The sequence below is a fragment of the Passer domesticus genome, unplaced genomic scaffold (assembly GCF_036417665.1).
Source record: "Passer domesticus isolate bPasDom1 unplaced genomic scaffold, bPasDom1.hap1 HAP1_SCAFFOLD_105, whole genome shotgun sequence".
In the NCBI taxonomy this organism is placed as follows: domain Eukaryota; kingdom Metazoa; phylum Chordata; class Aves; order Passeriformes; family Passeridae; genus Passer; species Passer domesticus.
The window spans coordinates 74,890-90,389 of NW_026989906.1; the positions used below are offsets into that span (position 1 = coordinate 74,890).

The 15,500-nt window shown below is 42.8% G+C and overlaps 1 protein-coding gene across 7 annotated transcripts in view; it reads right to left on the minus strand.

Moving 5' to 3' along the window:
- The window catches only part of HSF1 (heat shock transcription factor 1), a 75,580-nt gene that overhangs the window by 26,976 nt on the left and 33,104 nt on the right, over nt 1-15,500 (minus strand). For all 7 annotated transcript variants that reach the window (XM_064405970.1, XM_064405971.1, XM_064405973.1 and 4 more), the window contains 2 exons: nt 5,811-5,886; nt 155-216 (listed from right to left, as the gene is read on the minus strand). In XM_064405970.1, the coding sequence (XP_064262040.1) occupies nt 155-216; nt 5,811-5,886 (138 nt within the window). The remainder of the gene's footprint in view (nt 1-154; nt 217-5,810; nt 5,887-15,500) is intronic.

Below are 15,500 nucleotides of genomic sequence, written 5' to 3' on the forward strand. Positions count from 1 at the left end.
AGGAGCTCCCGTTTCCCCAGGAAAAATGGGAATTCAAGGAATTCTCCTGATCCCAAATCCCAGCCCAGCCCCTTCCCCAGGAGTTTTGGGATCTGGGGCCCCCCGGGGGGTCCCGATCCCGAATTTTGGGTGGGATTTTGGGAATTCCTCTCACATTTTCCTCTTGACGCCCAGGATGCGGTTGGATTGCACCAGGGAGATCAGGAACTGGATCAGCTGCCGAGAGAAAAGAGGGAAAAGTCAGGAAAAACGGGAAAAAAAACGGGAAAAATGGGGAAAAAATTGGGAAAAATTGGGGGAAAACTGGGAAAAAAACGGGAAAAATGGGGGAAAAAATTGGGAAAAATGGGGGGGAAAACTGGGGGGAAAAACCGGGAAAAACTGGGAAAAAAATGGGAAAAATGGGGAAAAAAATTGGGAAAAATGGGGGGAAAACCTGGGAAAAAATAGGGGGAAAAAACCACAAAAAACTGGGAAAAAACACCCAAAACTGGTGAAAAAACCCCAGAAAAAATTGGGAAGAATTGAGAAAAACTGGGAAAAACCAGGAAGAATTGGAAAAAAAACCACAGGGAAAAACCCTTGGAAAAAATGGGGGAAAAACTGGGAAAAATTGGGGGAAATTGGGGGGAAAAAACTGGGAAAAAAACACCCAAAACTGGGAAAAACCACCAAAAACTGGCAAAAAAAACCCAGAAAAAAATGGGGAAAATTGAGAAAAACTGGGAAAAACCAGGAAGAATTGGGAAAAAAAAAAAACAGGGAAAAATGGGGAAAAAAATTGGGCAAAAATGGGGGGAAAAACTGGGAAAATAATTGGGAAAAATGGGGGGAAAAACTGGGAAAAACACAAAAAACTGGGGGAAAACCCAGAAAAAATGGGGAAGAATTGAAAATAACTGGGAAAAACCAGGAAGAATTGGGGAAAACTGGGAAAAATTGGGGAAAAACGGGAAAAAAACAGGGAAAATGGGGAAAAATCCTTGGGAAAATGGGGGGAAAATCTGGGAAAAATTGGGGGAAAATGGGGAGAAAAAACTGGGAAAAACCACCAAAAACTGGGGGGAAAAACAGAAAAAATTGGAAGAATTGAGAAAAACTGGGAAAAGCCAGGAAGAATTGGGGAAAAAAAAAAAACAGGGAAAAATGGGGAAAAAATTGAGGGAAAATGGGGGGAAAAACTGGGAAAAACTGGGGGGGGGAAACCACAAAAAACTGGCAAAAAAACCCCAGAAAAAACTGGGAAAAATTGAGAAAAACTGGGAAAAAACAGGAAGAATTGGGAAAAAAGAAAACAGGGAAAAATGGGGGGAAAAACTGGGAAAAAATGGGGGGGAAAACTGGGAAAGATTGGGGAAAAATGGGGGGGGAAAGCTGGGAAAAAACCAGAAAAAATTGGGAAGAATTGAAAATAACTGGGAAAAAAAGGGAAAAATGGGGAAAAAAAACAGGGAAAAATGGGGGGAAAACGGGAAAAAAATGGGAAAAATGGGGAAAAACTTGGGGGAAAAACTGGGAAAAATGGGGGAAAATGGGGGGGGAAAAACTGGGAAAAACCACAAAAAAACTGGGGAAAAAAACCCAGAAAAAATGGGGAAGAATTGAAAATAACTGGGAAAAACCAGGAAGAATTGGGGAAAACTGGGAAAAATTGGGGAAAAACGGGAAAAAAACAGGGAAAATGGGGAAAAATCCTTGGGAAAATGGGGGGAAAATCTGGGAAAAATTGGGGGAAAATGGGGAGAAAAAACTGGGAAAAACCACCAAAAACTGGGGGGAAAAACAGAAAAAATTGGAAGAATTGAGAAAAACTGGGAAAAGCCAGGAAGAATTGGGGAAAAAAAAAAAACAGGGAAAAATGGGGAAAAAATTGAGGGAAAATGGGGGGAAAAACTGGGAAAAACTGGGGGGGGAAACCACAAAAAACTGGCAAAAAAACCCCAGAAAAAACTGGGAAAAATTGAGAAAAACTGGGAAAAAACAGGAAGAATTGGGAAAAAAGAAAACAGGGAAAAATGGGGGGAAAAACTGGGAAAAAATGGGGGGGAAAACTGGGAAAGATTGGGGAAAAATGGGGGGGGAAAGCTGGGAAAAAACCAGAAAAAATTGGGAAGAATTGAAAATAACTGGGAAAAAAAGGGAAAAATGGGGAAAAAAAACAGGGAAAAATGGGGGGAAAACGGGAAAAAAATGGGAAAAATGGGGAAAAACTTGGGGGAAAAACTGGGAAAAATGGGGGAAAATGGGGGGGGAAAAACTGGGAAAAACCACAAAAAAACTGGGGAAAAAAACCCAGAAAAAATGGGGAAGAATTGAAAATAACTGGGAAAAACCAGGAAGAATTGGGGAAAACTGGGAAAAATTGGGGGGGGAAAAAGAAAAAAAAAGGGAAAAATGGGAAAAAATTGGGGAAAAATGGGGGGAAAAATTGGGAAAAAAAACCCCAAAACTGGGGAAAAAAAAGCAGGAAAAAAAATTGAGAAGAATTGAGAAAAACTGGGAAAAACCAGGAAGAATTGGGAAAAAACCAGGGGGAAAAATGGGGGAAAAAACTTGGAAAAAATGGGGGGAAAACTGGGAAAAATGGGAAAAAACCCGGGAAAAATGGGGAAAAAACCTTGGAAAAAATGGGGAAAAACAGTGGGGGGAAACTGAGAAAAACCACCAAAAACTGGGGGGAAAAAAGCAGAAAAAATTGGGAAGAATTGAGAAAAACTGGGAAAAACCAGGAAGAATTGGGAAAAAAATAAACAGGGAAAAATGGGGAAAACAACCTTGGAAAAATTGGGAAAAACCAGGGGGAAAAACTGGGAAAAACCAGGAAAAACTGGGAAAAAAACAGAAAAAAACTGGAAGAATTGGGAAAAAAAGGGAAAAAACTGGGAAGAACTGGAGAAGAAAAAGTGGGAGAATTGGGAAAAATCAGGAATAAACTGGGAAAAATTGGAAAAAATGGGGAAGAGTTAAGGAAAACTGCAAAAAAAACCTGGGAAAAAACAGGAAAAATTGGGGGAAAAACAGAAAAACCAGAAAAATTTGAGAAAACCTGGGAAAATTTGAGAAAATCAGGGAAAAACCAGGAAAAATGGGGAAGAATTGAGAAAAACTGGGAAAAAACCTGGAAGAACTGGAGGAGAAAGTGTGGGAGAATGGGGAAAAAACTGGGAAAAATTGGAAAAAATGGGGAAGAATTAAGGAAAAAGTGGGGAAAAACAGGAAAAATTGGGGAAAATCAAGAAAAAACAGGAAAATTTGAGAAAAACCTGGGAAAAATTGGGGAAAAACTGGAAAAAAACCAGAAAAAATTGGAAGATTTGGGAAAAATTGGGAAGAACTGGAGGAGAAAAAGTGGGAGAATTGGGAAAAATCAGGAATAAACTGGGAAGAATTTAAGAAAAATTGGGAAAAAAACTGGGAAGAACTGGGAAAAAACCAGGAAAAACTGGGGGAAAAAACAGAAAAAAGAGGAAAATTTGACAAAAACTGGGAAAAATTGGGAAAAAGTGGGAAGAAGTCGGGTAAGCTGGGAAAAATTGGGAAAAACAGAGAAAAAACAGGAAAAATGGGGAAGAATTGAGAAAAACTGGGAAAAATTGGGAGAACTGGAGGAGAAAAAGTGGGAGAATTGGGAAAAATCAGGAAAAAAATTGGAAAAATTGGGGAAAAACAGGGGAGAAAAACTGGGAAAACCCAGGAAAAACTGGGAAAAAACAGAAAAAAATTGGAAGATTTGGGAAAAAACTGGGAAGAACTGGAGAAGAAAAACTGGGAGAATTGGGAAAAATCAGGAAAAATTTGGGATTTACTCCTTGCAAATTGGGAATTACCCCTGGAAAATTAGGAATTGGCTCTGGAAATTTGGGAATTACCCCTGGAAATTTGGGAATTATCCTGAAAAATTTGGCATTACCCCTGGAAATTTGGGAATTACCCCAGAAAAGCAAGAATTGGCTCTTGAAAATTGGGAATTGTCTCTGGAAAATTGGGAATTACCCCTGGAAAAGTGGCAATTAGCCCTGGAAAATTGGGAATTACCCCCAGAAAAGTGGGAATTACCCCTGGAAAATTGGGAATTACCCCCAGAAAAGCAGGAATTGGGTCTGGAAAAGTGGGAATTACCCCTGGAAATTTGGGAATTACCACTGGAAAAGTGGGAATTGTCTCTGCAAAATTGGGAATTGCCACTGGAAAACTGGGGAATTGGGTCTGGAAAATGCTGAATTACACCTGGAAATTTGAGAATTAGCCCCAGAAATTTGGGAATTACCCCCAGAAAAGTGGGAATTACCCCAGGAAAAGTGGGAATTACCCCCATAAAAGTGGGAATTCCTCTGGAAAAGTGGGAATTGGGTCTGGAAAATGATGAATTACCCCTGGAAAATTGGGAATTACCCCAGAAAATTAGGAATTACCCCCGGAAAAGTAGGAATTACCCCTAGAAAATTGGGAATTACCACTGGAAAATTGGGAAGTACCCCTGGAAAAGTGGGAATTACCCCCGGAAAAGTGGGAATTGCTCTGGAAAAGTGGGAATTGGGTGTGGAAAAGTGGGAATTACTGCTGGAAAAGTGGGAAATGCCCTGGAAAAGTGGGAATTACCCAAGGAAATTGGGAAATGGTTCTGGAGAAGTGGGAATTACCCCTGGAAAATTGGAAATTTGGTCTGGAAAAGTGGGAATTATCCCCGGAAAATTAGGAAATACCGCTGGAAAAGTGGGAATTGCTCTGGAAAAGTGGGAACTGTCTCTGGAAAATTGGGAATTACCCCCAGGAAAGTGGGAATTACCCCCAGAAAATTAGGAATTACCCCCGGAAAATTGGGAATTACCACTGGAAACTTGGGAATTACCCCTGGAAAATTGGGAATTGGGTGTGGAAAATGATGAATTACAGCCGGAAATTTGGGAATTAGCCCCAGAAAATTGGGAATTACCACTGGAAAAATGGGAATTACCCCCGGAAAATTTGGAATTAGCCGCGGAAAAATGGGAAATACCCCCAGAAAAGTGGGATTTACCCCTGGAAATTCAGGAATTACCCCCAGAAAAGTGGGAATTAGCCCGGGAAAAGTGGGAATTCCTCTGGAAATTTGGGAATTGGCCCCGGAAAAGTGGAATTCCCCCAGAAAAGTGGGAATTAGCCCTGGAAAAGTGGGAATTCCCTTGGAAAAGTGGAGAATTACCCTGGAAAAGTGGAAATTACCCCTGGAAATTCAGGAATTACCCCTGGAAAAGTGGGAATTAGCCCGGAAAAAGTGGGAATTACCCACGGAAAAGTGGGAATTCCTCTGGAAATTTGGGAATTAGCCCATGAAAAGCAGGAATTACCCAAGGAAAAGTGGGAATTGGGTCTGGAAAATGATGAATTACACCCGGAAATTTGGGAATTAGCCCCAGAAAATTTGGGAATTACCCCCAGAAAAGTGGGAATTACCCCCGGAAAAGTGGGAATTACCCCCGGAAAATTTGGAATTAGCCCTGGAAAAGTGGGAATTACTCCCGGAAAGAAAATTGGGAATTACCCCCAGAAAAGTAGGAATTACCCCTGGAAAATTGGGAATTACCCCCGGAAAAGTGGGAATTCCTCTGGAAATTTGGGAACTGGCCCCGGAAAAGTGGAATTCCCCCAGAAAAGTGGGAATTACCCCTGGAAATTCAGGAATTACCCCCAGAAAAGTGGGAATTAGCCCGGGAAAAGTGGAAATTACCCCCGGAAAATTGGGAATTACCCCCGGAAAAGTGGGAATTCCTCTGGAAAAGTGGGAATTGGCCCCGGAAAAGTGGGAATTTCCCGGGAAAAGCGGGACTGACCTTGTTGACGACCTTCTGCTGCTGGGCGTGCTTCTGGCGCAGGCCGGCCACCTCCCGCCACAGCGCCTCGTTCTCGCTGCGGCAACACACACCGTGGGCAACGGCGCACAACGACGGGGAAACGGGGAATATTCCAGGGAAATCCCGGGGAAACGGGGGGAAAATATTCCAGGGGAAAGGGGGGAAATATGCCCGGGGGAATGGGGAAATATTCCATGGGAAATGGGGGAAATATTCCAGGGGAATGGGGAAATATTCCATGGGAAACGGGAAAAAATTCCATGGGAAATGGGGGAAATATTGCAGGGAAATAGGGGAAATATTGCAGGGAAATGGGGGAAATATTCCAGGGAAATGGGGGAAAAAATTCCATGGGAAATGGGGGAAATATTCCATGGGAAATGGGGGGAAATCCCAGGGAAACGGGGGGGAAATCCCAGGGAAATCCCAGGGAAATAGGGGGGAAATATTCCAGGGGAAATGGGGGAAATATTCCATGGGAAACAGGACAAAATTCCACGGGAAACGGGGGAAATATTGCAGGGAAATAGGGGAAATATTCCAGGGAAATAGGGGAAATATTCCAGGGAAATAGGGGAAATATTCCATGGGAAATATGGGAAATATTCCAGGGAAATGGGGGAAAAAATTCCATGGGAAATGGGGGAAATATTCCAGGGAAACAGGGGAAATATTCCATGGGAAATGGGGGAAATATTCGTGGGAAATAGGGGAAATATTCCAGGGAAACAGGGAGAAAATCCCAGGGAAACAGGGGGAAAAATTCCAGGGGGAATGGAGAAATACTCCATGGGAAATGGGGAGGAAATCTCAGGGAAATAGGGGGAAAAATTCCAAGGGAAATGGGGAAAATATTCCATGGGAAATGGGGAAATATTCCATGGGAAACAGGGGGAAAATTTCAAGGAAATAGGGGAAAAAAATCTGGGGGGAATGGGGAAAATCTTCCAGGGAAACGGGGTGGGGGGAATTCTAGGGAATTTTCTAGGGGAAAAAATCAGGGATCTCCCAAATCCAGAACACCCCAAATCCAGGGAATCCCAAACCCAAGAACACCCCAAATCCAGGACACCCCAAAACCAGGAAACCCCAAATCCAAGAAACCCCAAATGCAGGAAATCCCAAACCCAGGAAATCCCAGAGCCAGGAATCCCCTAAACCAGAATCCCCCCAAATGCAGGAAAACCCAAAACCAGGGAATCCCAAATCCAGAATACCCCAAACCCAGGAAATCCCAAATCCAGAACACCCCAAATCCAGGAAACCCCAAACCCAAGAACACCCCAAATCCAAGGCACCCTAAAACCAGGAAACCCCAAATCCAAGAAACCCCAAATGCAGGAAATCCCAAATCCCAGAAACCCCAAATTCAGGAAATCCCAAATCCAGGATACTCCAGAACCATGAAATCCCAAATCCCAGAACCCCCAAATTTAGGAAATCCCAAATTTGGGACACCCCAAATCCAGGAATCCCCTAAACCCAGAAAACCCCAAATCCTGGAAACCCCAAAACAAAACACCGTAAATCAGGGATCTCCCAAATCCAAGGCACCCCAAATGCAGGAAATCCCAAATCCAGAACACCGTAAATCACGACTGTCACAAATCCAGGAAATCCCAAACCCAGGAAAATCACAAATCCTGGAAACCCTAAAATCCTGGAAACCCCAATCCAGGAAATCCCAACCCAGGAAACCCCAAATGCAGGACCCCCCAAAGCCAGGAATCCCCTAAACCAGAATCCCCTCAAATCCAGGAAATCCCAAATCCAAGAAACCCCAAATCATGGAAAACCCAAACCAAAACACCATAAATCAGGGATCTCCCAAATCCAGAACACCCCAAATCCAGGGAATCCCAAACCCAAGAACACCCCAGATCCAAGACACCCCAAAACCAGGAAATCCCAAATCCAAGAAACCCCAAATGCAGGAAATCCCAAACCCAGGAAATCCCAGAGCCAGGAATCCCCTAAACCAGATTCCCCCCAAATCCAGGAAAACCAAAAACCAGGAAATCCCAAATCCAGAATACCCCAAATCCAGGAAATCCCAAATCCAGAACACCCCAAATCCAGGAAACCCCAAACCCAAGAACACCCCAAATCCAAGGCACCCTAAAACCAGGAAACCCCAAATCCAAGAAACCCCAAATGCAGGAAATCCCAAATCCCAGAAACCCCAAATTCAGGAAATCCCAAATCCAGGATACTCCAGAACCATGAAATCCCAAATCCCAGAACCCCCAAATTTAGGAAATCCCAAATTTGGGACACCCCAAATCCAGGGAATCCCCTAAACCCAGAAAACCCCAAATCCTGGAAACCCCAAAACAAAACACCGTAAATCAGGGATCTCCCAAATCCAAGGCACCCCAAATGCAGGAAATCCCAAATCCAGAACACCGTAAATCACGACTGTCACAAATCCAGGAAATCCCAAACCCAGGAAAATCACAAATCCTGGAAACCCTAAAATCCTGGAAACCCCAATCCAGGAAATCCCAACCCAGGAAACCCCAAATGCAGGACCCCCCAAAGCCAGGAATCCCCTAAACCAGAATCCCCTCAAATCCAGGAAATCCCAAATCCAAGAAACCCCAAATCATGGAAAACCCAAACCAAAACACCATAAATCAGGGATCTCCCAAATCCAGAACACCCCAAATCCAGGGAATCCCAAACCCAAGAACACCCCAGATCCAAGACACCCCAAAACCAGGAAATCCCAAATCCAAGAAACCCCAAATGCAGGAAATCCCAAACCCAGGAAATCCCAGAGCCAGGAATCCCCTAAACCAGATTCCCCCCAAATCCAGGAAAACCAAAAACCAGGAAATCCCAAATCCAGAATACCCCAAATCCAGGAAATCCCAAATCCAGAACACCCCAAATCCAGGAAACCCCAAACCCAAGAACACCCCAAATCCAAGGCACCCTAAAACCAGGAAACCCCAAATCCAAGAAACCCCAAATGCAGGAAATCCCAAATCCCAGAAACCCCAAATTCAGGAAATCCCAAATCCAGGATACTCCAGAACCATGAAATCCCAAATCCCAGAACCCCCAAATTTAGGAAATCCCAAATTTGGGACACTCCAAATCCAGGAATCCCCTAAACCCAGAAAACCCCAAATCCTGGAAACCCCAAAACAAAACACCGTAAATCAGGGATCTCCCAAATCCAAGGCACCCCAAATGCAGGAAATCCCAAATCCAGGAAATCCCAAATCCAGAACACCGTAAATCACGACTGTCACAAATCCAGGAAATCCCAAACCCAGGAAAATCACAAATCCTGGAAACCCTAAAATCCTGGAAACCCCAATCCAGGAAATCCCAACCCAGGAAACCCCAAATGCAGGACCCCCCAAAGCCAGGAATCCCCTAAACCAGAATCCCCTCAAATCCAGGAAATCCCAAATCCAAGAAACCCCAAATCATGGAAAACCCAAACCAAAACACCATAAATCAGGGATCTCCCAAATCCAGAACACCCCAAATCCAGGGAATCCCAAACCCAAGAACACCCCAGATCCAAGACACCCCAAAACCAGGAAATCCCAAATCCAAGAAACCCCAAATGCAGGAAATCCCAAACCCAGGAAATCCCAGAGCCAGGAATCCCCTAAACCAGATTCCCCCCAAATCCAGGAAAACCAAAAACCAGGAAATCCCAAATCCAGAATACCCCAAATCCAGGAAATCCCAAATCCAGAACACCCCAAATCCAGGAAACCCCAAACCCAAGAACACCCCAAATCCAAGGCACCCTAAAACCAGGAAACCCCAAATCCAAGAAACCCCAAATGCAGGAAATCCCAAATCCCAGAAACCCCAAATTCAGGAAATCCCAAATCCAGGATACTCCAGAACCATGAAATCCCAAATCCCAGAACCCCCAAATTTAGGAAATCCCAAATTTGGGACACCCCAAATCCAGGGAATCCCCTAAACCCAGAAAACCCCAAATCCTGGAAACCCCAAAACAAAACACCGTAAATCAGGGATCTCCCAAATCCAAGGCACCCCAAATGCAGGAAATCCCAAATCCAGAACACCGTAAATCACGACTGTCACAAATCCAGGAAATCCCAAACCCAGGAAAATCACAAATCCTGGAAACCCTAAAATCCTGGAAACCCCAATCCAGGAAATCCCAACCCAGGAAACCCCAAATGCAGGACCCCCCAAAGCCAGGAATCCCCTAAACCAGAATCCCCTCAAATCCAGGAAATCCCAAATCCAAGAAACCCCAAATCATGGAAAACCCAAACCAAAACACCATAAATCAGGGATCTCCCAAATCCAGAACACCCCAAATCCAGGGAATCCCAAACCCAAGAACACCCCAGATCCAAGACACCCCAAAACCAGGAAATCCCAAATCCAAGAAACCCCAAATGCAGGAAATCCCAAACCCAGGAAATCCCAGAGCCAGGAATCCCCTAAACCAGATTCCCCCCAAATCCAGGAAAACCAAAAACCAGGAAATCCCAAATCCAGAATACCCCAAATCCAGGAAATCCCAAATCCAGAACACCCCAAATCCAGGAAACCCCAAACCCAAGAACACCCCAAATCCAAGGCACCCTAAAACCAGGAAACCCCAAATCCAAGAAACCCCAAATGCAGGAAATCCCAAATCCCAGAAACCCCAAATTCAGGAAATCCCAAATCCAGGATACTCCAGAACCATGAAATCCCAAATCCCAGAACCCCCAAATTTAGGAAATCCCAAATTTGGGACACTCCAAATCCAGGAATCCCCTAAACCCAGAAAACCCCAAATCCTGGAAACCCCAAAACAAAACACCGTAAATCAGGGATCTCCCAAATCCAAGGCACCCCAAATGCAGGAAATCCCAAATCCAGAACACCGTAAATCACGACTGTCACAAATCCAGGAAATCCCAAACCCAGGAAAATCACAAATCCTGGAAACCCTAAAATCCTGGAAACCCCAATCCAGGAAATCCCAACCCAGGAAACCCCAAATGCAGGATCCCCCCAAAGCCAGGAATCCCCTAAACCAGAATCCCCTCAAATCCAGGAAATCCCAAATCCAAGAAACCCCAAATCATGGAAAACCCAAACCAAAACACCATAAATCAGGGATCTCCCAAATCCAGAACACCCCAAATCCAGGGAATCCCAAACCCAAGAACACCCCAAACCCAGGGCACTGCAAACCAGGAAACCCCAAATCCAGAACATCCCAAATCCAGGAAATCCCAAACCCAGAACACCCCAAAGCCAGGAAATCCCAGAGCCAGGAATCCCCTAAACCAGGACACCCCAAATCCAAGGAATCCCAGATCTGGGACACCCCAAATCCAGGGAATCCCAAACCCAGAAAAACCCAAATCCAGGGAGCCCCAAATCCCTGGAATGGGATCGGGATGGAACCTGCATCCCCATAATTCCCATGTATCCCATAATTCCCATGTATCCCATAATTCCCATTTACCCCATAATTCCCATTTATCCCATTCCCGTAATTCCCATTATTCTCATTATTCCCATTCCCATTTATCCCATAATTCCCATTCCCATAATTCCCATTATTCCCATTCCCATTTATCCCATAATTCCCATTCCCATTATTCCCATTATTCCCATTCCCATTTATCCCATAATTCCCATTCCCATAATTCCCATTATTCCCATTCCCATTTATCCCATAATTCCCATTTATCCCATTCTTACAATTTATCCCATAATTCCCATGTATCCCATTCCCATTCCCATTTATCCCATAATTCCCATTCCCATAATTCCCATTATTCTCATTATTCCCATTCCCATGTATCCCATAATTCCCATTTATCCTATTCCCAATTTTCCCATTGTTCCCATTTTCCCCATTTCTCCCATTCCCAATTTCCCCTTTTACCCCATTATTCCCATTTCTCCCACTTATCCCATTCATCCCATTATTCCCATTCCTCCCATATTCCCACTTATCCCACTATTCCCAGTTATCCCATTCCCATTATTCCCGTTTCTCCCCATTATTCCCATTGTCCCCATATACCCACCATTCCCATTTATCCCATTTTCCCCATTACTCCCACTTATCCCATATATCCCATTATTCCCATATATCCCATTATTCCCATTCCCATACACCCCACTATTCCCATTTTATCCCACTCCTATTCCCATGAATCCAATTCCCATTCATCCCATTATTCCCATTTATCCCGTATTCCCATATATCCCACCATTCCCATTTATCCCGTATTCCCATATATCCCATTATTCCCATTTATCCCGTATTCCCATATATCCCATTCTCCCATTCCCATATATCCCACTATTCCCATTTCCCCATTCCCATATATCCCACTATTCCCATTTATCCCATTCCCATATATCCCACTCCTATTCCCATTTCCCCATTCCCATATATCCCATTAATCCCATTTATCCCATTCCCACATATCCCATTATTCCCATTTATCCCATTCCCATATATCCCACTATTCCCATTTCCCCATTCCCATATATCCCACTATTCCCATTTATCCCATTCCCATATATCCCACTCCTATTCCCATTTCCCCATTCCCATATATCCCATTATTCCCATTTCCCCATTCCCACATATCCCACTATTCCCATTTATCCCATTCCCATATATCCCACTCCTATTCCCATTTCCCCATTCCCATATATCCCATTATTCCCATTTATCCCATTCCCATATATCCCATTATTCCCATTTATCCCATTCCCATATATCCCACTATTCCCATTTATCCCATTCCCATATATCCCACTATTCCCATTTATCCCATTCCCATATATCCCATTATTCCCATTCCCATATATCCCACTATTCCCATTTCCCCATTCCCATATATCCCATTATTCCCATTTCCCCATTCCCATATATCCCATTATTCCCATTTATCCCATTCCCATATATCCCACTATTCCCATTTATCCCATTCCCATATATCCCACTATTCCCATTTATCCCATTCCCATATATCCCACTATTCCCATTTATCCCATTCCCATATATCCCACTATTCCCATTTATCCCATTCCCATATATCCCACTATTCCCATTTATCCCATTCCCATATATCCCACTATTCCCATTTATCCCATTCCCATATATCCCATTATTCCCATTTATCCCATTCCCATATATCCCACTATTCCCATTTATCCCATTCCCATATATCCCACTATTCCCATTTATCCCATTCCCATATATCCCACTATTCCCATTTATCCCATTCCCATATATCCCATGATTCCCATTTATCCCATTCCCATATATCCCACTATTCCCATTTATCCCATTCCCATATATCCCATTATTCCCATTTATCCCATTATTCCCATTCTCCCATTCCCATATATCCCACTATTCCCATTTATCCCATTCCCATATATCCCACTATTCCCATTTATCCCATTCCCATATATCCCACTATTCCCATTTATCCCATTCCCATATATCCCACTATTCCCATTTATCCTATTGCTATCCCATTTCTCTCATTCCCATACATCCCGTCATTCCCATTTTTCCTATCCCGTTATCCCATTCCCATTCTCCCCATTCCCACTGCCATTCCCATTATTCCCACTTATCCCACTATTCCCAGTTATCCCATTCCCATTATTCTCAGCATTCCCATCACCATTTCCCCATTCCCACTGATCTCATTATTCCTGTTTATCTCATTCCCAATTATCCCGTTTATCCCATTCCCATTTGTGACATGTATCCCACTGTCCCCACTTTATCCCACTCCTGTTCCCATTGATCCCATAGATCCCATTGATCCCATTCCCATAGATCCCATCATTCCCATTTATCCTTTTCCTATCCCTGCTCCCATTCTTCTTTCCCATATATCCCATATATTCCCTATATCCCATATATCCCATATATCCCATATATCCCATTTATCCCATATATCCCATTTATCCCATTTATCCCATATATCCCATTTATCCCATATATCCCATTTATCCCATTTATCCCATATATCCCATATATCCCATATATCCCATCTATCCCATCTATCCCGTATATCCCATATATCCCATTTATCCCATATATCCCCTATATCCCATATTCCCATATATCCCATTTATCCCATTTATCCCATATATCCCATTTATCCCATATATCCCATTTATCCCATATATCCCCTATATTCCATTATTTCCATTTATCCCATTTATCCCATATATCCCATTTATCCCATATATCCCATTTATCCCATATATCCCATTTATCCCATATATCCCCTATATTCCATTATTTCCATTTATCCCATATATCCCATATATCCCATTTATCCCATATATCCCCTATATCCCATATGTCCCATATGTCCCATATATCCCATTTATCCCATATATCCCATTTATCCCATTTATCCCATATATCCCATTTATCCCATTTATCCCATATATCCCATTTATCCCATATATCCCCTATATTCCATTATTTCCATTTATCCCATTTATCCCATATATCCCATTTATCCCATATATCCCCTATATCCCATATTCCCATATATCCCATATATCCCATTTATCCCATTTATCCCATATATCCCATATATCCCATTTATCCCATATATCCCATATATCCCATATATCCCATTTATCCCATATATCCCCTTTATCCCATATTCCCATATATCCCATTTTCCCCATATATTCAATTTATCCCATTATTCCCATATATCCTGTTTATCCCATTTATCCCATTTATCCCATATATCCCATATATCCCATTTATCCCATATATCCCCTTTATCCCATATTCCCATATATCCCATTTTCCCCATATATTCAATTTATCCCATTATTCCCATATATCCTGTTTATCCCATATTTCCATGTATCCCACATTCCCCATTCCTATTCCCACTCCCACTATTCTCATTTTACCCACTCCCGTTCCCATTTATGTAAATGCCATTTATCCCATATATCCCGTTATTCTCATTTATCCCATATATCCCATTATTCCCATTTATCCCATATTCCCCATTTAACTTACACTCCCATTTATCCCCTATATTCCATTATTCCCATTTATCCCATTTATCCCACCATTCCCATATAGCCCATATATCCCATTTATCCCACCATTCCCATATATCCCATATATCCCACCATTCCCATATATCCCATATATCCCATTTATCCCACATTCCCCACATATCCCATTTATCCCATGTATCACATTTATCTCATTTATCTCATTTTCCCATACTCCCATATATCCCATATTCCGATTTATCCCATTTATCCCATATATCCCATTTACCCCACTATTCCCATTTATCCCCATATTCCCAATTTTCCCTTTTCCCCCATTATTCCCATATATCCCATTTATCCCATATATCCCATCTATCCCATTTATCCCATATATCCCATTTATCCCATATTTCCATATATCCCGTATATCCCATTTCCCCCATATTCCCATTATTCCCATATTCCCAACTATCCCTTTTTCTCACTATTCCCACAGATCCCATTTTCCCCACAGACCCCACTATTCCCAGTTATCCCATTGTTCCCATTTCCCTATATCCCATCATTCCCATTGATCCTATTCCTATCCCTGTTCCCATTCTTCTCTCCCATTTATCCCGTATATCCCATTTATCCCATAAT